Genomic DNA, 21,465 nt, shown 5'->3' with positions numbered 1-21,465 from the left:
TAGTGGCAGCTATAAATTAGTTCTATGATACTGCTGTGCACATACTATGTCAAGCCTCTTTGATTGTTATGAATTGGAGAAGGATGGCATGGGAATTGTCTATGCATAGCAAATCAAAGCCTTTCTAAAAGCAGGAATTTGGTGTTTCAGGAAGAACTGATGGACACATTTCGAGAGACTGAAGCATTATCTGGTTTTGTGTTTGCTTTCTTCCTACTCATACTGTATGTGTGCAGTCCCATTCCCCCAAACTTCTATCTGTCACTTCCATCAACTAGGAAATTCTGTTTTCTTGGTGTATAACTCAGTTTCTGTCTTGTTTGCTTACTTACTTGCTTTTCAGCTTTTTTTTGTAATGGAGATTCAAAACAAATAAAGATGAGACATAGTGTATTAGCAGAAAGTTCAGGCTTAGTTTCTGTATCTTGTTCATCCATAGTTTGGGATCAGGATTTGGTGTTCACGTCCTTTTGTTTTGCCCTTACCATGGAACAAGGATCATTTGTCAAAATCACCTGAGCATTTCTTTGGTTCGGATAAGTTGCTTCCTCTTCAGTCAATTTGCAAAATTGCCTTACTCTTTTTTTTTTTTTTAAATCTTGGCAAACTTTTATTTCATTGAATGTAATGAATGTGTAGAATGGATGTGTTGTGGCTGTCTCCAGTGTTACCTTTGTATCACACGGCTGCTCAAAATTGAAGAATTTAGCCCAGCACTGACAGTGCCTGCCATCCACACTGATAGGCACAAGATTGCAGCTGAGAGTCTGGGTTCAAGTGAGGGACATTTCTTCTTACCTGTTTTTTCTTCCTCTTCCATCACTTCTCCTAGAAAAGAAAATCTCAGGCAAAAGAAGAACAGCCACAAAGATTAGTGCATAGCAAGAGAATAGTTGTATCTGAAGACTTTCTACAGACTAGGTTGTGGAGCAGCAGATGGGAGAAGAGCAAACGTCCTTCTTTCCTTCACAGTTCTGTTAACCAACAGAGGCTTTGCATTCCTCCAGATGGGAAGATGAAGAGAAAATTGTTGATGTTTCTTTTCCCTGCATTACTGTCAGAGAAAAGAGGCTCAGTGGAAATGTTTAGCAGTAAACCTGGCAGTAAGTTTGAGAATCTGACTTCTGGCCTCCACATTTGCTGATTCCATTTGCTTCAATTTAATACAGAAGTTAAATAACATGAACTGGCCTGCTTCAGTAAAGCACTCTGTTTGTATGTTTAAACCCCTTAATCTAAACCAGTTACATACTGTGAGGTTCCTTCATGTACTTGGTGAGTGTTGTTAACCCACAGATTTACACGCAGGAACTGTGTCAGCAGGGGGTATACTCTTCACAAGGATCCTTCCTGCTGCCTGATATGGTATCATAAGTACGGAGCAGCTCCAGTGAAGCTAGTCTGAACTAAAACTGAGTAAGTCTGATGTAAGTGAAGGCACAAATCAGTACTGGGTCAATGCATGGACTTAATAAAAAAAACTTCAATTCCTATCACAAAAACTTCCCATTCCCTGGTCCCATCCCCTGCTCCTTTGTATCTCATGAGCCTTCTGTCCTGTTGGGATTTTCTCACCTTACTTCCTCAGTAAAATTAACATGGATGTATTATTTTTTTTGGTTGTTATATATTTCAGCTAGTGCAGGCCAAACCTGTGGTAAACTGACTACAAGGCTGGTTTGGATCTGGTTTACTTTTAGATTAAGATTATGAGATTTTTACTTATTTTTACTTATTTTTACTTATTTCTCTCTGAAGGATGTAACCAAATAATTAAGTCATGTACACCAGACTTTGAGCCAAATAAGACTCAAAAATAGTGTTATTGGTACTTGATCACATATTTGCCATTGGAGTAAACATTAGCTGTCACTTTTATTTGCAATGACAGCAACTGCTCCCAGCTTCTGCCTCCTCCACTTAATATGTCAGCCATTTGTGTCACAAGGTTGGTGAGAAGATGATGGGATGTTCAAAAAAGGGCAAGCTAATGGCATGAAGCCTCAAAAGCAAAGCATTCTATTCACATGGTTACCAACCAACTGATGTCATGAGGGCTGACTTATGTGACATCACTTTCACACACAGTGCTTTTGTTTATGCATGCTGTAATCTAAACAGGACAGGAGGAAAAACATGATACTTGACTTTATATGCCTTCTGTAAGGGCCTGGCTGGTCATTTTTCACATTCACAGAAAGGAAGGAAGGAAGGAAGAAGAACCTGCTCATAAAGGATTTCCAAGCACTTCCCTCTTCACACATTTCTTCTGCCCTGGAAGTGTTCCCCTTCAGCTCATTCCCTGGGCATTATCCTACCTTTGGAGCCCCTGGTGGTCTAGTGGTAAGGGCGCGGCGCTGTCACCGCCGAGGCCCGGGTTCGATTCCCGGTCAGGGCCACTCCTGGGCAGGTGGGGCTCGTTAGCCCTTAAAAGGCAATCCATCTACATCCTAAGGACCTCGCTGCCACCGTCCAAGCTCGCTTGGCCCCGGCAGATGAACCTTAGGATTAAAGGGTGGGCTCAGTTCCGCGCACACTGTGTCTCACCTAAAAAAATCCAATGTGCAGGCTGGAAGGTGTAAAGACCTTCCCCGGATCTTCGCTTGCAAAGACTCGCCATTATTATTATCCTACCTTTACAATTAACTTTGTACTTGGCAAAAATACTAATAATAGTGAACTTGTTCATTAGCACCTTCAGACTGAGGACCACAGAACTCGTTCTGAGGAATTTGTCAGGTCATTACAATCCCAGTATCAATAGATACTATGATAGAGGACAAAGCTTTAGGAGACTCATCAGTCTTTGATGTAGCACATTTTCTGTCATAAGAACATAGGTAAAGTGTTAGTTATTCAGCTTTGTTCTATATTTCTAGCAAATGTTTTAATCCTGTTTCATTTTACATTACATGGAAGAAAGTATTTGATGAGATCTCTAGCACTTTTTTTTTAATTATTTGATTTTTGGCATTCCATAGCAATCATATAAACCAAAGAAATACTGTTGAAAGTACGTGTTTCCTTGGTTCCATTTCATTGTCACTGTCATCCTTTGGAGTACTTCAGAAAGGATTCCTGAGGTAGTCTTTGAAAAATGGCCTGATTATGATTCCATGGAAACCACTGACAAAATACTCACCAACTGCTTCTGAAACCCATTTCAAAATTTAAATAATGACATGCTGATTTGGAGAAAGGAAATAGACATAAAACTGAGAAGAAAAAGATTTTTATGCCCTCATTTTTGTCTAGCCAAATGAATGAGTAACAGGATTTTTTAATGTCAGGAGGAAAAAAAGAACATTAAGAGAACACTTTCCTTCAAGATATTTCCTTCATTTTCATGCATTTCTTAAACTAGGATGGACAAGAAATAGCTCTTGAGCCTTGTAAGTAGGTCAATCCCTGTTCTCATGCACAGTCCACGTTTCCCACTGTGGGAAGCAGGATACCAGCAGGGGTTGCATTTATGCACTTTCTCTAGGTCTCATGGAGACTTCTTTGCTTCCTCCCAAAACCCAGTCCCATTTCTCAATGTAGTTGGGGCACATGGGGAAGCAATTGCACTGTAATTGCTCCCAAGCATTTCCTCTTCCCTTGGTTCTTCTGGTTATGTTAAACGTATCTTCAAGTTCTAAACCAAATTAAGGTTTTACTTTATAGTCATATGGCACAGGAGACCAATGGTTTATGTACTAAATGGTGTCCATACACATATAGTTGGTGTGTGTATTCAAATTGCCTTTTGAGGGTCCTATAAATCTGGAATTATTTTCTGCAGTGATGCCATTTCACAAGGAGTATGAAGAGAACTCTTCCCACAAGTCCTAAGCACCTCGTAGACTTTTTGATAGTACATGTGAGTTAAAACATGCCAAATGTCACACTTCCAGGACCAGTGTTTTGACCATTAGCTATTTCATTAAAAATATCTTCCTCTTTAAGGGCAAGCACAATTATTACTTTTTTTTTTTTTTTTAACCAGGCAAATAAAAGTGTATAAATTGACAATTAACATTCCTCCATGCTTTGTAACCAGAACTAACTTCATCTAAGTGGGAACCTAAACATTTTGACCTTTGGTCAAAACACAGTGGTGTTTTAATGATTCTTTTTCACCCTGTTTATCTACAAATCACACTCATTGAAACAGGTTCTGATCCCTTGCAAAATCAGCAAGTCATAATATTTTCTTGCATTTTACAGAATTTCTGCATGAAATGGTACAATGTGAGCATTGACTTGTTTTTGGCATTTAACTGGATACACTTTCACACACTCATTTAAATGGAAAAGGCAAATGTATATAAAAAAGACGGTAGTAAGTCAGAGTCTCCTTCTGAACCATTATATCTTAAAAATATTTAATGTTCAAATTCATGCCAAGACAAAGTCTTCTTGGACACCTCTCCATGTGGCTGATGGGAAGGAGCTGCTACACTGGGTTCTGTGATTATAGACCAATTATGTGACTTTAATAGTCAAATATGCACTCAGGATGAAAAGAAATGTGCTCCTAAACATTAATAGACAATGTGTGTATCATTTAATCTATCTGTCTTTTAATTAGACACCTATAAATAAGTTGGCTGTTGCAAGGTCCTTTATAATCAGCCAGCCCTTTCCTAGTTTAGCCTTTACAATTACGTGAGATAGCTACAGATTGTTAATTGTTACTGTTTCTTCTATTATTATTATTATTATCATCATCCTCATCATTTAAGGAACAGGCATTATGCCCCATTGCAATTTTGCATGCATGTCTGGGAAAAAAAGTGGATGACATAAATCGCATGCATAATCTCAGGAGACAATCATTTTAAATCTTAATTGGCTGCCTTTTAAATATCATTTAAGGTCTCGTTTTCCCTGCCTCTCTCTCTCTAGTTAAGAAGGTGTTGTGTCAAAGTCTATTACCTTGCTGGACGTCTCGCCTCTAAGTTTTTTTAAAAAAATAGAACCATCAGCAGAGGTTTGAGAGGTCGATAAAGCTTTTAGATTTGGAGATGTTTTCAGGGAGCCCATTTCCTGCGGCTAAGAGTTGTTAATGGAGCTTAAGGAATTATCTTATGACTCGAGCTGGGAGAGCCGTATATTTCTTCGCTCCTGTTCCCTTGTCGAGGCTGAATATGCTCCTGTCAAACTCGCTTAATGAAAAGTAACGCGTCGCTGATTACAGTTTTATTTGGGCTCTATGTAAAAAGCACTGTTAATTTAGCATCCCCTCCTTTGTGTGTTTGAATTTGCCATGGCTGAATGATTTAGAGTCTCTCAGTTTCAAGCCGTTTCTCTATGATTTTTCCCCCTCCTCTCTTTTTTTCTCAGCCTGCCTCTATATTTCTGCTTCGTACAGTCATATGAGCTGCACAGCTTTCCCTTTCAGCCCTGCAGCCTCCTCTAAACCAACTGAACCTGATCTTTGACTTGTGCTATTGAATCAAATGGCAAAATTAATTTCCCACACTCTTCCCCCCCGCCCCCATACTTTAAAAAAACCAAACCAAAACAACCAAACAACAAAACCCCCAGTGCTTTTGTAAGACCACTGCATTTGATGGCTGATCTAAGTTATAAGGTCCACGTACCAAAACAAGAAACTCTTTTCCCGCCCCTTTAACTGATACAGTCTCCTCTCAGGATGGTCAGTGTTTTGGCATGAGCGCACATAGGCACAGGCAGATCAGTCCTCATATACGGCCGGTCCCCTGGTCGGAAGAGCCCTGCTCTTGTTATACAGCAGGCATAAACTTACTCAAACTCGTTTTATAACAACAGTAATATGCAAATGAAGGGATTAAGGGTTGATCCGCTTTTCTTTTGGCTTCTGGTGTTTCAGTGCGACTGTATTTTGCCCACAGTGTTATCACCTTTAAGTCCAGAGGGGGCGGGGGAGAGGGCGGGTGTTGCCTCCCAAACAACGGGATGTCCAAATTACATCCCTAATCTAACCAAAGCCGACCAGCAATGACTTATATTGGTGTGCGGGTTCACCCGCCGAGAACCAGCCCAGGGTGACCAGCGGTGCTCGGCACTCCGCAAAGTCAGGACGATATTCAGGCTGAGAAAGATTTTTGACTGCTCGGTGGAGGAGACCTCTCCGTGCACACACACGAAGTCCACACACACACACTCGGCTGTCGCTCTGTTGGGAGCAAGACTGGAGTCCCCTTCCACTCCACAGAGCCTCTGTCGCATGGAAACCGAAGCCCATCGGGAGCCACCTTGTCCCCTCCAGTCCCTGCATATCCAGCAAGGCTGGCCCACACAAGCCTCCCCGCTTTAACATCACAATCGCAGCAGTCAGAGGGGTTTATGCCCCATCCCACTTGCCTCTACCAGTGTTTTGAGGACAGCCCGAACACTAGCCTCTCCCGCCTTCCCTCTCCTTCGCCTCCTTCATCCCCATCTCCTTAGTTTGACTGAAAATAATTTGCTTTGTCTAAAGGGTTTCAGAGGCAAAGCTCGCCGGCCACCCCGGCTGCATTAAAATTCCTGCCGGCCCAGCCTTTAGCTCAGATCGCGGCTCCCCGGAGACTCCACTTTCGCTATTACTGTCAAGTACCCTTGACTCTTTATTTTTGCCCTTTTATCTATTACAACTAATTCGAGTTCTTTTGCCCTTTTCAGTTTAAGACGTGGGCTTTCTATAAAGCCTCCCCCTGCCACAGAGCTCTCCGGGTGCAGAGCCTTTAGAAATTGAGGGGTTTACTGTCAAAATGAAAATTTCACTTCAAATTATCTCGGCTGATGCACGTTTTCCAGGCCGGGGGCTCCTGTCTGAGCCTTTTGACAGCCAGATCAGCAGAGGGGTTCAGTGATCTCGATAATATCATCCAAGAGAGCGAAAGTCAATACAATGACAGGGAATATGACTGGATACAATCCAATTACGGCTGCTCGCAGAGAGGGGAAGGGCTTGATCTGATCTCCACACCCGGATTCCTTTATTCAGTCCTTACACTAACAGGTCTCGCTAGAAACTTCGCGGGTTGGAGTATGTTATATTTTGACTGAGTGTTGTCTTGGTTGTGTTTATAGTTGCTTTTACAAATATATTTTTTCCCTGTATTGTATTCTTATTTATTTATTGGGGGGAGGAGGAGACTGGGCTGGTGGGGAGCCGAAAATGGGATGGACGAGAATTCTGGGAGGCAAGGAAGACTCTTCTGCTTGTCCCGGTGTCAGCTCGGTCCTTCGGGCGCTCCCGATTTTCCCCCGCAGCGCCGGGCACCGGAGCTCAGGGGGTTTAGGCCGACCTGGGTAAGCGGGATCTGTTATTGCCTTGCAGTTTCTTTTCCAGCAGTTCTCCCTCTCTCCCGGTCCGAGGATCAGTAAAGTTTGTTCCCGTTCCGGGGAAGGAAATGAAATCTTTTAAGCGCCTGTTATCTAAGTGGTAAATTGGCTGAGAGTGCTCCTGAATCACACGTCGAGAGCGCTCTTCCTCCCTCTCTCTTTTTGTTGGCTGCACTCTATTTAATGTCAAAACGGTAAAGCATCTGTACTGAAGTGCTGAAATATTCATGGCGGATCAGCGATTCTCCGCACTGGCAGAAGAGCTGGAAAGCTAAAACGGTTCTTTAAAAGATCAAATTTTCCATGTGAATCAATTGCTCCGCGCACGGCGGAGGCGACGCCGCGGCAGAGCCCGGCCCTTGGGGGCCGACCCCCGCCCGCCCGCAGCTCGGGAAGGAGGGGAGGGGGAAGCGGGGGTGCTCCCGCCCCGTCGGGCCCCCACTACCGGCCCGGGCGGCGACCGGGGCTCGGCGCTGCCCCGCGGAGGCGCGGTGCGGAGTGGGGCGCAGCCCAGCATCCCTCCTGCGCGCAGCATCCCTCCCGCGGGTCCGTCCTCAATCCCGCGGCAGCGCTGCGCTGAGCCTCTCTTCCCCTTTCCCGGCAGCCTGTTGACAGTCCTTGGAATTACCGGGACAGGCTCCAAGGGGCAATTTGAGACATAAAAGTTGTTGCCCAATGCAAAACGCCACCACTTGTGTTACCTCTGAAACAGACAATTTATTGGAGTGAGCATACCTTTTAACATATTCTTTTTTTTTTTTTTTTGTCAAGATAAATTTGTGCAGTAGGTGTAAACTTAGTAGAAGTGCTGTTTGTGAATTATATGCTAACAAGGAAATCAGGAGGAAAAACTCTCGAAAAGTCTTTATAACTAATATCGGCATGCCTTAAATTAAATCTGAATCATAATTTCCCGTTTGTAAACTTTCGGATGTAAACTTTTTAAGTAGGTCTACGCTATAATACGTGCTTTTGGGACATGGAAATTAAATAACTTTCACGACATTGATCCCTTAAAGTCGCAGCCAGGAGAAAATCTTCAGAATAGCAATGAGCAAAGTCTGTCCGCTGAACTGAGTAAACTGAACTTTAAATCCTCGTTTCTGTTGTTTGTTTAAAAAAAAAAAAGAAAAAGTTTTATATTTAAATTCTTGCAAGTCTCTTTTCAGTGTAGATGACTCTTCAAGTCCCTCGCCCCTCGGCGGGCCTGTTAGGAACAAAACATTTTGCTTCCTGATTTGGGAAACGCCAGAAACTCTTTGTTTGAGTCATGATGGGCCAGGTTTGAGAGCTGCCCCTTGAGCACATTGGCGCCGTTCCCCACCGCGCGTCCCAGGGCGCCCGTTTCCAGAATGGCTCCTTTGGTGGTAGCCCAGGAAACTGTCGTGTTGCTCAGGGCTTGGTTCAAAGTACTGTGCCTGAACAGGGGGTCGTGAAACACCCCGTCCACCCAGTTCCTGAGGTTGGTGACCGGCGAATCCTGGTGTCTGTCGATGACGCTGACCGGGGCGGGAGCGGCGGCGGCGGCCGAGCCCCCTGGCCGTTTCAGCATGCAGGAGGGGTACTCGGCCTGGTTGAGGGAGGTTGCGGTGTGCGCCAGGGACCAAATCCTGGGCTTCGCCTCCAGCAGCTGCTGCCCCTGCTGGAAGCACATCTTGGACTCGCAGCCGCGCTGCCGGGCGCCCAGCGGGTCGGGGCCGCACTCCTCCGCCGCCGTCTTCAGGCAGCTCCGCGCCCGCTCTGCCGCCGCCGCCGCCTCCTCCTCCTCCTCCCCGGCGGCTGCCGGAGGCGGCATCTTGGCGGGGGGCTCGGCGGCCCGCGGCGGGTGGCTGCCGGGGTGCGGGAGCGGGTGCGGGAGCGGGTGCGGGAAAGGCCGCCTCAGTTCGCACTCCGAGCTCTCCGACTCGGCGGCGTCCAAGTCCTCCAGGTCGCTGAGCTCCAGCTCCTTCTCCTCCTTGCCCGTGGGCTCTGCGGGGCGGGGGCGGGGGAAGGGACAGCAAAAACAAGACACACGGTCACTGTCGGCGCCGCACTGCCCCGCGGCCGCCCCCACGAGCCAGGCCCGCGGCCGCCCCCACCAGCGAGGCCCGCCCCGGGGGCGAGCTGCCGGCCGAGCCCCCTCGGCCGAACCGCTAAGTGCCTGGTTTTAGCAGGGTACCCTCGGCTTTCCCGCTCTTCATCGCCTCTTCCTGCGAACTCTCCTCCTCCTCCTCCTCTTCCTCTTCCTCGTAGGGCCGCTTCTCGTCGGAGCACTTGTTCCGCGGGGGCCAGGTCATCTTGTTTTCCTTCTTGAGTCGCCGGCGGGCGTTGGCGAACCAGGTGGACACCTGGGTGAGGGTCATCTTGGTGATGATGGCCAGCATGATCTTCTCTCCCTTGGTGGGGTAGGGGTTCTTGCGGTGCTCCTGCAGCCAGGCCTTCAGCGTGCTGGTCGTCTCCCGGGTGGCGTTTTTTCTCCGCGTTCCGCCGTCCATCGTTCCGTACCTGCGGGCACAGGGTAGCCCCCGCGGTGTGACACCGCACCCTCGCCCCCCGCGGACCTGCCCGACCCGGGATCCCAAGACCCCGGCCCCGATCTGCTGGTCTGCAGCACCCCCCGGGGGGGCGGCTGGTCCCGGAGAGGGGGGAGGTGGATGAAGATATAGACAGCTCAGCTTTAATGGGAATGAGGACAGCTCAGCTCTACGAGGGGGACCTGCCTCGAGAATTCGGGACGAGGAAGGAAAGCAAAAAGGAAGGGTTCAGCTAGCAGTAGCAGTGCACCGGGCAATGCAAATTCCCGCTGTGCCTTGGCGGTGGTGGCAGAAAGAGGGAAGGAATCCCCTGGTTTTATTTGCGGTAAAGTCAATGTCAACATTTCGGGCAGCAGGGAAATCCTAGCAGCTTGCAAACTCACAGAAATACCACTTTCCTGTCGTTTGATTAGTCCTCCCCAAACAGAATTCATCTGGGTGACCCCAGGGTGTAAGTGTTAATAGAAATATATTTCCTCTTACTCCTTTTATTAGTAATCTCCTCTACCCTTTTGTTCCTGAAATTGTAGGAATCTAACGCAGATGACACTGGGCTGCGACTGAATATTTAATGCACATCCTCCAGGAAAGGTCACCGGCGCCCAATGGGCCTCCGAGCTGGAAACGGTGTGTTAAGTGGGTTTGCGCTGGTTTAAAACTAATAAACATACACCGGATGCCTAAGCCTGACTCCGCGCAGGAAAAGATAATTACCGCCACAGTGGAGAGGGATCGCCCCCCGCTCTGCCGCCCTCCCGGGGAGGCGGAGGACCCCGTGTCGGTGTGGGAAAGGGGAGGCGACATGTCTGGGTCCGGGAGATGCTGAGCGGCGAGGAGGCAAGGTTGGCGGGGCGGGCGAGAAGGTAAGGCGATGTAGGGGAGGGGACGGCGGCGGGGGGGAGGGCAGCGAACGAGGCCGGGATGTGTGTGTGCGCTTACCTGTCGTACTGGTACTGGCTGAGGGTGTGATCGTAGGGATAGTAGGCAGCCGCCGGCGCGATCCCCGCATGCGCAGACCCGCTCCCGTCCTTCGCATCCAAACTGTTCTGCAGGAGACACCGCGCCGCCGCCCTCAGCCCCCACCGCCGGGAGAGACCGGGGACCCCGCCCCGGCTCCCCCGCCCGGGTCCCCAAGGGGCGCGACGGACCTTCCCGGAGGCCCCTCGGCCGCGGCAGCCAGCGAGATCAATAGAGACATTAACTCGCGCTGTTACGGTGCAGGGGAAAAAAAAAAAAAAAAAAAAAAAAAAAAAGGGAAAAAAAAAAAAAAAAAAGAAGGAAAAAAGGAAAAAAGGCTGTCTGGGAAGAGAGCATCATTCTTTGCGCGCCTGGGTCTGGGTCGCCCTAAACTGCCCGCCCCGCCGGGCCCTCCGCACTCGGCCGCCAGCTCGTCAGGCGCGACTTTTAATTGCGTTACCGTGAGGACGGAGCCGCCGGGCTGGAACAGCTGCGGACCGCGGCGCTGGACGCGAACGCGGGGAGCGGCACGGCGGGGCCGGGGGTCGCAGGAGAAGCCCCGGGGCTGTCCCCGCCCGCGGAGGGGTCCCGCCGACCAGCCTTGGCCCCTAGGGGCGGGGGTGGGGGGGGACTCGGGGCTGGCGGGCGGGAGCATCCGTCCCCCGCGGCTGCGGGCGGCTTACCAAGGAGTAGAAGGCGGGAGCCTCGGTGCCGTAGGTCACGTAGTTTCCATAGCCCTGGGGCCCGGCGTAGGGCCCGCCGTAGACCCCCAGGGCGGCGGCGGAGTTGAGCTCGTGGCGCGCAGTGGCGAGCAGGCGGCTCTCGTACACCGGGCAGTACACGGGGGTCTGGGCGGAGGCGGCCGCCCCCGTCTCAGACAGGGTCCGGCCGCTGGACTCGCAGCACGTCGTCAGGGAGTTGGTGCTCATCAGGAACTGGAGGGAAAGAGAGCGGCGCTGAGCGCAGAGGGAACTTCCCGAAGTGTAACCAAGTTTAGGTTCGGTTCTTTTTCTGTTGTGTGGTTTTGGTGGGTTTTTTTGTTTGGTTTTCCTTTTCTCTCTCTCTTTTTTTTTTTTTTTTTTTTTTTTTAATCAGGTCCCATCTTTGGGGTGTCGCCCGTCCTCCCTCCCCTTCCCTATTTTACTTCAGTCGTGATAGAAACGCTCTGGAGAAACGCAGAAGTGCATTTTATAATTTTTTTTTTTTTAAAGACCCCACAACAACAACAACAACCAAACGCCTCATGACTGTGGACGTTTAATCCTCCGTGATGCATTCCTCCGGCCCTCTGCATTTAAAACCTAACTTTTCTGTGATGTTCTCAGAAGACTCGGGTTTACACCGGTTTCCTCCTCTTGCAGCACAATGCTTCCCATCTGTGTTTTTAAACCTTTTTTTCGAAGTCACTCATGCATATTTATTTTGACTGCAAATTTGTAGCAGCCACGCACGCATCTGCTATTAACCTGATGGCTTAGAATATCCCATTCTGTTTGTACGGGCCGGACCTCACTACGTCCTTAATTAATTGTTAAACTGTGAATATAATCATGAAAGAAAAGAAAAAAAAGACGAGAAAGGAGGGGGGAGAGGGTGGGGGTTGGGGGATGTCTAGCCCCCTCTCTCACCTCCTTCATCTCTGTAATCCTCCCCCACGCGTCATTATCACCCCCGAACACCCTAATACAGCGTGTTTCTTCCCATTTTAAAATCGGTGCGCGACATAGAACTTGGGCATCTTGGAAAGCTGGGAAGCGAGCAGCCACTCTGCCGCTGCCGCATGCGGGAGAGGATCGCTGCCGACCTCAGCCCGGACGGAAGGCATCGATAAGGACTGAAATTCACTCAATTAACGTTGGTAGGCAAAAAGTCTTACCTGGGGTGCAGAGGAGTAAGGGTAGCCAAACTGAGGATAGGACATGGTACAGAGGCTCCCAGTTATCTAGAAATAAGGCGAGACGTCTGATCTGCACGCTATTGCAGCCTGGCTCTGCTCTGTTGTACCAATTGATTGGTAACCACAGGTCCCTAGATGCTTATAGGACGAAGCAGAAAAGCACATTTACTTTATTTACATGAAATCTTAAACTTCCCCCCCCCCTTTTAAAATATATACAGTGATTTTAGCGCCTTCCTCACTACGAAACAGAAATAATTGTTACATTGGCTCCAAGGCTGGCATACGTGATAGTAGAAATACCTACTTTGCACCCAAGGAAAAAAAGAAAAATGATACAAATACATCAGTTCACAAGCATGTTTTAAAAGAGTCAAGGCTCTGACGTCACGAAAAACCTATTAAAATTAACCTGCCTGTAAGTTTAACACTCATTTTCGGGACCCTTTCCTCTGGCGTGGAAAACAGACTCTCCAGCATCGCTTTCAGACTGCCTAATAGGGGCGAAAGTTTGGGAAGCTCTCCGGCAGCGGCAACGCCTGCTTGCAATATTTATATATATTTCTGCGGGCAAGGGAAGGAAATTAATGTTTTTAATCTGAAGGATCAATGTTGTATCAGCTAAGATTTTTCCTCACCCTCCTTAGTCACTGAAAGGCTAGTAAGCACTTTTAATTAGAAATTAATTAATGAGCAGCTGCTTCTTCCCACCCCACAGTAATAATTAGTCTCAATTACAAACAAGACATATGAAGGGACACACGACTGAGTCTTCATTTAAGATTTAATCAACAGTTAAAATTAGAGCTAACGCTGACAATAAAGCACATAATAAGCAATCCTGCTTTTCTTTTCGGCTTTTATTCTAGACGTGTGATTACAGGTAGAAAACCCTACAAGCACTTTTCGGGGAATGATGGAAAAGATGTGACTTTTCACGTTAAAATGACTTTGATCCCATCTCAAACCTCCAGCACTCCCTTCTGCCCAACCCATCCCACCGCTGCCATCAACCTCCCTACCCTCTGGGGATCTGGGACCCCCGCACACACGAGCAGGCAGCATCCCCTTCTGCTTCACCCTCGGAGGGAGCAGGAACGGGCCGTCGGGGGAGGATGCTGGCAGCCCCAGCATCTCCTCCCCGACGGCCGATGCCACCGAAGCAGGGCGAGCAGGCAGCCCTCGGGAGGATGGAGGAAGCAGAGAAGTCAGCTCCGAGGCTGAAGCTGGGCTGCTGGTGCAGCTGAACGCTGCTCTGTGGTGTGCAGACTTGCTCAGAGAGATTCCTGGGTTCAGACATGTGAATAGCCCCAGGGTCACACTCTAATTAATGATGATGTTCTCTTCTTCTCCCCAGCTGGAAGACTGCCTCCCAGAAACGAATCTGCCCACACTGACAGCTCGATTGAGGGTGATTGATGACTATCTGGAGACCACAGTACACATAATATAATATCTGATGCGTAATTGCTTTAATTTACAGATGAAAATACTAGTTCTCAGATTGAGTTAGACTGCAACAAGAGGCGTTTTATGGCGCTTTAGAGTGTTTGCAAATAAAATATATCAGATACAGTACATGCAAATTATCCTGACAGCTCAGTATCTGTAGCCTGGAGAAACGTATAAAGAAAGGGAGTCAAATGACATAAATAATCTGTTTGGAATTCTGTATTGATTTTTGGAGGGGAAGAAAGTGCTTTTTCGTCCCTCACCTGAAATGCTAATTCCCCTTTCTTTCTGAGAATATTAATAACTTTGCCATTGGGTTTCCTTTACAGAAACGCGCCTATATTCCTCCTCCTGTATTATACCCTGGTGCTGCCAGGGTATAATGACACTTTTAGAGACTCTTTACGAGCAGCTTCCTTCTGTGCAGCGTACTGACGGGCTATCGCATTGTTTGGGAAGAAAAGACACGCAGTGTTTACACAATGGTATGCACGCAGTGTTCGGTGCTGCTCCCTCTGCCTCCTGTGCCCATTGCGCTGGGTGATGTTTGCTTAAGCTCCGGAGTAAAACTCATCGGTGCTAGGAAAGAAAATAGTTGCACTTATCTCAAGAGCGGCTCGGTGTAAAGCACTATAATTAGCTGGGAGAGCTGGAGAGCTGCCTGAAGAAGTCCTCCCAGTTTTCCAGGCTACAGTTTGGGAAACGTCCTAGTGTTGTGGGTTTGGGGTTTTTTCCCCTTCTTTTGATAATACTGCAGATGTCAACTCCGCAGTGGCCCACAGAACACTACAGGTTTTGATATTTAGATGAGTCTATTAAACTTTAAAATACAAGAAAAAATTCAATATTTATGGTCCTTGTCTATTTATGTATCACAGTTGTCTTTCACTGTGCCATGCAAATACTCTGTGCTCATTTTTGCACTGAACTTTCCTGTATTAATCATGATAATTATTTGCCATTTTTCTTTGCAGCCTGCCTGCTCTATTACTTTACCCCTGGTCAGCTTTGTGTCAGTTTCAATCTGTATTCCCTAGAAAGCAGTCATCAACATAACCCCACCAAAACAAACAAACAAAAAGAGAAAGCGACAAAAACCCCTTAATAACCTTAAACACTAAAAGCTGACATTACATCCTTCCCCACTGTTGATGTCTTGTTTCACTTACAGTCTACAAATAATGGCCCTTTGTTGATAAGAAACTCAACACAATTATATTTCATCTTGAATTTTTGGTGCCAGAGCACAAACATGCATTAAGCCCCACAATGATTTAAAATAACCTTTGTGGTTCTTTCACATAAACAACGTAACACTGTTCAAATCCAAGCAAAGACGCTTAATGCCGTGGGCTATATCCTTAAGCATTTGGAAAATGCAAGTCTTTGCTGTGCAATAAAAATTGATCCTTGTCAAAGCCCTTTTCCTGTACAAAGCAGTTAACAGCTTTCGAGAAAGAGAAACACACACACACACTGCTTTCTCCAAACTTTGAGGAAGGAAACCCCTCGCGATCAATAGAAAACGCTGGAGAGTTCCCTTCTGGTCAGAGCCAGCCTGCACACCCAGGCAAGCAGGTATTTCCCATCCAAAGCCCAAGCGAGGTCTCTCTCCCAGGGCTACGTGTTTCTTGTCCAAGAACCTGGAACCAACGCTCATACAAGTTTTATTGTAAAAGCATGGAATGAGAAGGAAACACTATGATGCTAGAACAGGCCACAGCAGGTAAAACAGAACCTCTTCAGGACTCATACTTTGATGGACTTCTTCAGGGACATGATCTAGAGGCAGTTAATGCAGCTACACTTACTATCTGCGTTTTCATCGCCTTCTCTTTTGGAGGACTTATTGCCACTCCTGGAAATATTTCAGCGACGGAATTTGCTAATGGGCTAAACAGACTTTAGAAAGCTCTTTCAGTCGAGTTTGCTTTGTTTTCATGTTACAGATTTAAAGCAACCTTGAGACCACCTGACAAACACTGTGAAGCTCTACATGTTGCCTATTTGGAATCTGACATGGAACCTAGGGCAGCCTACACAATTTTCAAGTAGATTATCTCATAAACTCGCTCTCAATAGTAAATACGGTCCCGTGTCGTTTCCCCTCTTCCCCCCCCTCCCCCCGAGCCTATTTGAGGTGTAAGTGCACCTCCTTCACTCTGAATCAAGGGACAGCGAACCGATGCTACCGATCTGCACAAACCCATGCCTGGGTTTGGCTTGGGCTCGGCAGAGCCATGATGACCAACAGAAAGGTTGCATAAGAAGGAGCCGCTAATTATTTACTCAGATTACAACTACAAGTAAAATCAGTTGTTCAAAGCTATCCATTTGAATGCTTTCATTTTGTAAGTCTTCAATCCTCTTGGCAAACAATCTAGATTAAAGCAGAAAGGCCTCACATGCTCACTCTGTTCTTTGTATTTATTAACTTTTCACACTTAAATACTACAGCCAACACTTTCTCTCTCTCTCTCTTACACACACACACACACACACACACACACACACACACACACGAGAGCGCGCACACACACATGCACACAAAACTTTTCAGCAAGAGAAGCAAACGTTGTAACCCGGGCAGCTGCTCTATGGCTGTAGACGAACCCTACAGCATTCACACATTTACCTGTTCGGTGCAGAGCATCACAACTATGCTTTCATTAGCAAAGTAAAGATTGTATAAGGTTTCCCTTCCCAGCTCCTGTACCCCCAGTGCCGCAGACCCGCAGGCATTCAGGCACCACCACCTTTGAGCTCTCTGGCAGCCGACAGCTTCAACTTACTTCCCCGCGAAGGTAAAACTTTACTGCTTGCAAGGTCAAATTCTGTGCCTTCTAAAGTTCGCCTTAAAATCCAGAAAGTTTGACTTGGTACCTTACCTTAGCGCTCGCTGAATATCATATTCACACCCCTTTCCCAAGAAATAATACACATATGTTACAAGACATTTGCCCTCTGTACTAGGTAAAGATTGCACAAAGCCAAATGATTCATCACAGATAGTTTCTCTTCCCTCCAGCAGTTCGTTTTCAGCTGCCTTGCTGCTAAAGCAGGCTCCGAAGGAGGAGGGGGGGATAAGCCCCACTGCTCCCCCCACCCCCCGCTTCCGTAGAGAGAGAGACACACACACATACACATACACACACACAAACATCACCAAGGAGAGAAGAAGAAATTTTTTTACCTGTGATCACGCCAGGCTTCGGCTAAAACCGGGTAGCGACGGCTGTGCCATGGCAGGGCTTCTCTCCTCTGGTCTGTGCTGGCTGGCGTGGCAGGGAGCTGCGGGGAGCTAACGCAGACATGTCTCAGTGCGCGGTACCTGCGCGGCGCGGCGCGGCACGGAGCCTTCGGTCCCCAGGCGCCACAGCCACTTCACTAACCCCCTGTACCAGAGTGACGCTCAAGTGAATAGTTCCACTGATTACACTCTTTCCTACTGATTAACACTTTCCAACACGACCAGGCACTCCACTTCCAACTTTTCCCGTTTTAAAACAGAAGCAGACAGCACCGCTTGCTTCCGCGGGTTATAAACGCCGTCTGGGGCGTGGGGGACACCATAATTAATAGCAGGTTAGTAAAATTAGTGCTGCCACTCCAATTGTTGTCCTTGTTGCCAACAATAATTGCATTGATTCTGGAAGGACACGAATGTCCTCCATTTAACCTAATGATCTGCGGGTTGCACACGCTGTACAGCAGCCGTGGCGGTGATTAACTGCGCGCACCTCCAAACTATCATTTATCTCCGCGAGTCACGACTGAAAGGCGCTAAACTTACAGGCAACTCTCCCTGCCTCTCTCGCCGTCTTTGTTTCCCTCCCGCTGGAGGAGGCGGGCTGGGACGTCGGCGTAGCCCTGCGCGCAGGAGACGGGCACCTGTACCTGTCCCCCCGGCTGCCTCGGCTTTATTCATAGCCCGGGGGCAGCGCGGCGGAGCCGGGCGCCGCGGAGCTACCGGGGGCTGCCTGGGCCAGCGCCCCCCAACCGCGGGGAGGGGGCAAGGGGGGGCGGCGCGGCAGCGCCCGGCACCGGGGACCCACTCTCTGCAGCGCCCCGGGGCCGGCTACACAGTCACCGCCCGCCCTGGGGGCAGCTCCGCAGGGGCTGCTCGGGCACCGGGGCCTTCCTCCGGGGCGGGGAGGGATGGGGGGTCAGCGGGGCGGGGAGGAGGCAGGCACCGGTGGCAACCGCAAGCAGGTCGGGGCAGGAGCGTTTACTCCCGTTTTGTCCTCTCCGTTCTCCCTCGCCCGTCCCTCCGTCCGTCCCGCCCGGTCTCAGCCGCCGGCTGCCACCGCCACCGGCTCGCTCTCCTGCGAAGTTACTGGGTTCCGAGGCTGGGTGAGCCGGCAGAGAATCCCCACTCCGAAATGCCTTTCCCGGTGTGCAGCCTCCCGCCACCCTCTCAGTCCCAAGGCCGCTCCGGGCTGCGGCCCGGTGTCCAGGGCCCGGGATCCCCGCGGGAGTCTGTGCATGCCAAGTTCCACCGTACGCTCAGTACTTTCTTTTCTTAATTGTTTGTTCAGCAGGAAAAGGGACAAATCGGGGTTGACAGAGGAGGAGGGATCAATATCATTCCTGTTTAAAGGCGTGAGCCTGGGCAGACGTCTCAATAAGACAGAGGAGGAGAAAAAGAAAGTATTATATCCTGCCTAATTATGTGAAGACAAAGAGGTGTGGGGAGAAAGGTTCAGCAGAGGTGGGGCAGCAATGGGAATTTTTAATCGGGTGTCTTCCCACAGTAACCACCAAGGCTGAACAGTAACGTTAATAGGGAACATCTGTACATCGACAGATTTATTCTTGCCAGGGCTCTTTCATGCCTGTGTCATTTGCATGGCCCCGTGCTCGTAATGTTCGACACACGCTGCACCTTGTAGTGCAATGACAGGGTAAATCTGATGAATGCTGAAACTGGGAAATCCTCCTCTCTTTCCCCTTTCTCCCTCCTCGGATTGCCCTTGCAGCTTCCAAGGCGGGGAAACCACACGGAGAAGGACAACGTGAGCCTTCTCCCCATCTGCACTTGTAAACAGAAAGCCAATCATGCCACGAGATTTTGCATTTTAAAGCGGAGTAACAAACCCACAGCGACGTGGATGCCCTGGCTGCCCGCCCAGGGCTGTCTCCCCGCCGGCGGGACGAGGGCTCTGCGGCTCGGACAAGGGCATCGCGCCGCTCCCCAGTCTCCCCGTGGGACCCTTACGCCCTCCCTGAACCTGCCGGGGGGCTCAGGAGGCGTGTGCGCTGCCCCCGTCCCGGCCCCGCGGCTCTGGACTTTTCCTTCCTTTCCCCGGGGAGGCCCGTCCCGCTGGCGCTGCCCCGAGGCTCCCGCCCCGGGCTGCCTCCGAGCCCGGCTGCTCGGCTGCAGGCAGACCCGGCTTGCAACGGGGCCGAGCCCCCCGGGACAGCTCTCTGTGCCTGTGGTGGGGAGCTGCCGCCCCCGGTGGGGACCCCGCCGCCTCCCCTCGGGGACCCCGTCCAGCCACCCGGGCCGTGTTTTACAGAGCGGGGTGACACCATCCATCCCCCAGAGGTGGCATCTGCCCTCCGGCCCAAACCTGTTTTGAGGGCACCGGGAGCTCGTAGTGTGTTCCTCCATCCCTTTCCCCGGCCCTGAGCCGGGTGCCCAGCCAGTAGCCGTCCCTTCTTTGCTCGGCGACAGAGTTGCAGTGGGGGAGCTATGGCGGTGAGGTGCTGCCCTGGAATACGATGTTCATACTTCAAAAAGCGATTTTTTTATATTAACAGCTACTGTCAGTAACAGTACATTAATATGAGTCTTTTGTAATATAACAACCTCAGGTCCATGAGATCAACATTTTTAATTATTTCAGTGATGGTTGAAGGAAGCGAGTAGACTCTTGAGTCTGTCTTTTCTAATTTGCTTATGTTGACCCGCATACCTTGGAAATTGCCACCCATTGCCACTTTGACCTATGCAGCAGAAAGCATGGTGGCTTTCTGTCAGACACTGGCCTAGCCAGGCTGGAGGGCAACCAAACTGAGCAGAGCTGAAATCCCAGTGGACATGCATGCAGGTCAACTGTAGTGACACAATGGACACTGAGTTATGGGTAAATCTGGGAAGGTGCTTGCAACCATGGCAAAAGCTTTTGGGAAGCGGTCCCAAAAAATCACGGACCAGAGTCCATGGCTGGAAGGGCATTTGTAGATTTTGCTTTATGTTGTTTGTGATGTTGTTACAGATTCACTTTCTTCCTCTGTCTTTTTTTTTTTTTTTTTTTTTAAATGACCAATAATGCTAAGGTTTCAACTATTTTTAGTGTTTGAACTATTGAAAGGTGCTCTTTTCACTATAGAAATGCTCCTGGCATTTTTTGGCATTCCTTCCTATTTCTGTAGCTACAGCAATGCCCTCTCTGCTGTGAAACGGCCATTATTAAATTATACCAAGTGGCTAAAAACCTTAATTTTCCATGTCATTAGACAAACAGCACTGGTGATAGCACCACATATTTCCATTCAGAAAGGGAATATCACTTAATTGTCAGTGTCAATTCCTTCAGCACCATGGCTATACTTTGAAGACCTACTTTCTACGACATCAGATGGGAGAAAACACCTGCTTGATTTCTTACTTTTTTGGCCTTTATTTTCCTGTAGAGGTTACTAAATCACACCTAGTCAAGGAATAATATACTAATGTGTGTATCATAACTCATGTTTACTGTGAAGGTCCTAGAAACACATTAGCTTAATCATGAAACCTCTAATATAATTTACTTAACTAGAATAATTTAACAGGAAAGCCAACATAATTCAGAATGTAGTAAATACATGGATAGAGATCAGATTTTCACTGAAAGTATTTTTGTCCTCATCTGGTTTGGGTGCCAAGTTTTATGCTAGCCTCAGAGCAGCAAGGTTTATCTTAATATGCAGGGATCCATACAGGTACATTTCTTTTCCTTTTCTCACATTAAATTCATTATGTGATGTTCAAAAGACTGATGCACATTAGAAAACCTTTAGGCATTTCAGTGTAACAGGGATGGTTTATTAAAAGGATAGGTTATTACTTTGAACAATGACTTCAGTGTGTACATTTAAAAGTAAAATGTTTGCCTGGTACTGACCTGTATTGGTCAGAATCTGTACAACTAGACTTTTATTCATAAATACATGCCTAAGCTAATAAACAACATTTATTTTCAGATCCCGTGTGGTCATCTGAGGGTCTTTTGTAGTCCACAAAGATACAGGCTCACAATCATTTTTTCAATCATTTTCTAAGCAAGTATCACCCTAATTTCATTTGTGAGACCATGATTTTGAGAAGATATTTACTTTGTGGTAGAAAAACAGCTTAGGCTG

The 21,465-nt window shown here is 48.4% G+C and overlaps 1 protein-coding gene and 1 non-coding gene across 2 annotated transcripts; one reads left to right on the top strand and one right to left on the bottom strand.

Annotated features, from left to right (window-relative positions):
* The first annotated feature begins 2,325 nt into the window (after window positions 1–2,325).
* TRNAD-GUC (transfer RNA aspartic acid (anticodon GUC)) lies at window positions 2,326–2,398 on the top strand. Its single transcript has one exon. It is a non-coding gene; the product is annotated as a tRNA-Asp (tRNA).
* A 5,595-nt stretch (window positions 2,399–7,993) lies between these two features.
* IRX4 (iroquois homeobox 4) lies at window positions 7,994–12,702 on the bottom strand. Its single transcript, XM_050326492.1, has 5 exons — window positions 12,643–12,702; window positions 11,450–11,701; window positions 10,749–10,855; window positions 9,455–9,780; window positions 7,994–9,264 (listed from the first exon to the last, which is right to left on the bottom strand). Exons 1-5 carry the CDS (start codon window positions 12,685–12,687, stop codon window positions 8,507–8,509), a joined length of 1,488 nt encoding a protein of 495 aa, XP_050182449.1. The 5' UTR covers window positions 12,688–12,702; the 3' UTR covers window positions 7,994–8,506.
* Window positions 12,703–21,465: the final 8,763 nt, after the last annotated feature.

The sequence above is a fragment of the Myiozetetes cayanensis genome, unplaced genomic scaffold (assembly GCF_022539395.1).
Source record: "Myiozetetes cayanensis isolate MyiCay16 unplaced genomic scaffold, myiCay2020 scf1, whole genome shotgun sequence".
Classification (NCBI taxonomy): domain Eukaryota; kingdom Metazoa; phylum Chordata; class Aves; order Passeriformes; family Tyrannidae; genus Myiozetetes; species Myiozetetes cayanensis.
Note: the sequence above shows the minus strand (reverse complement) of the source record. Positions and strands in the feature narration are given on the sequence as shown.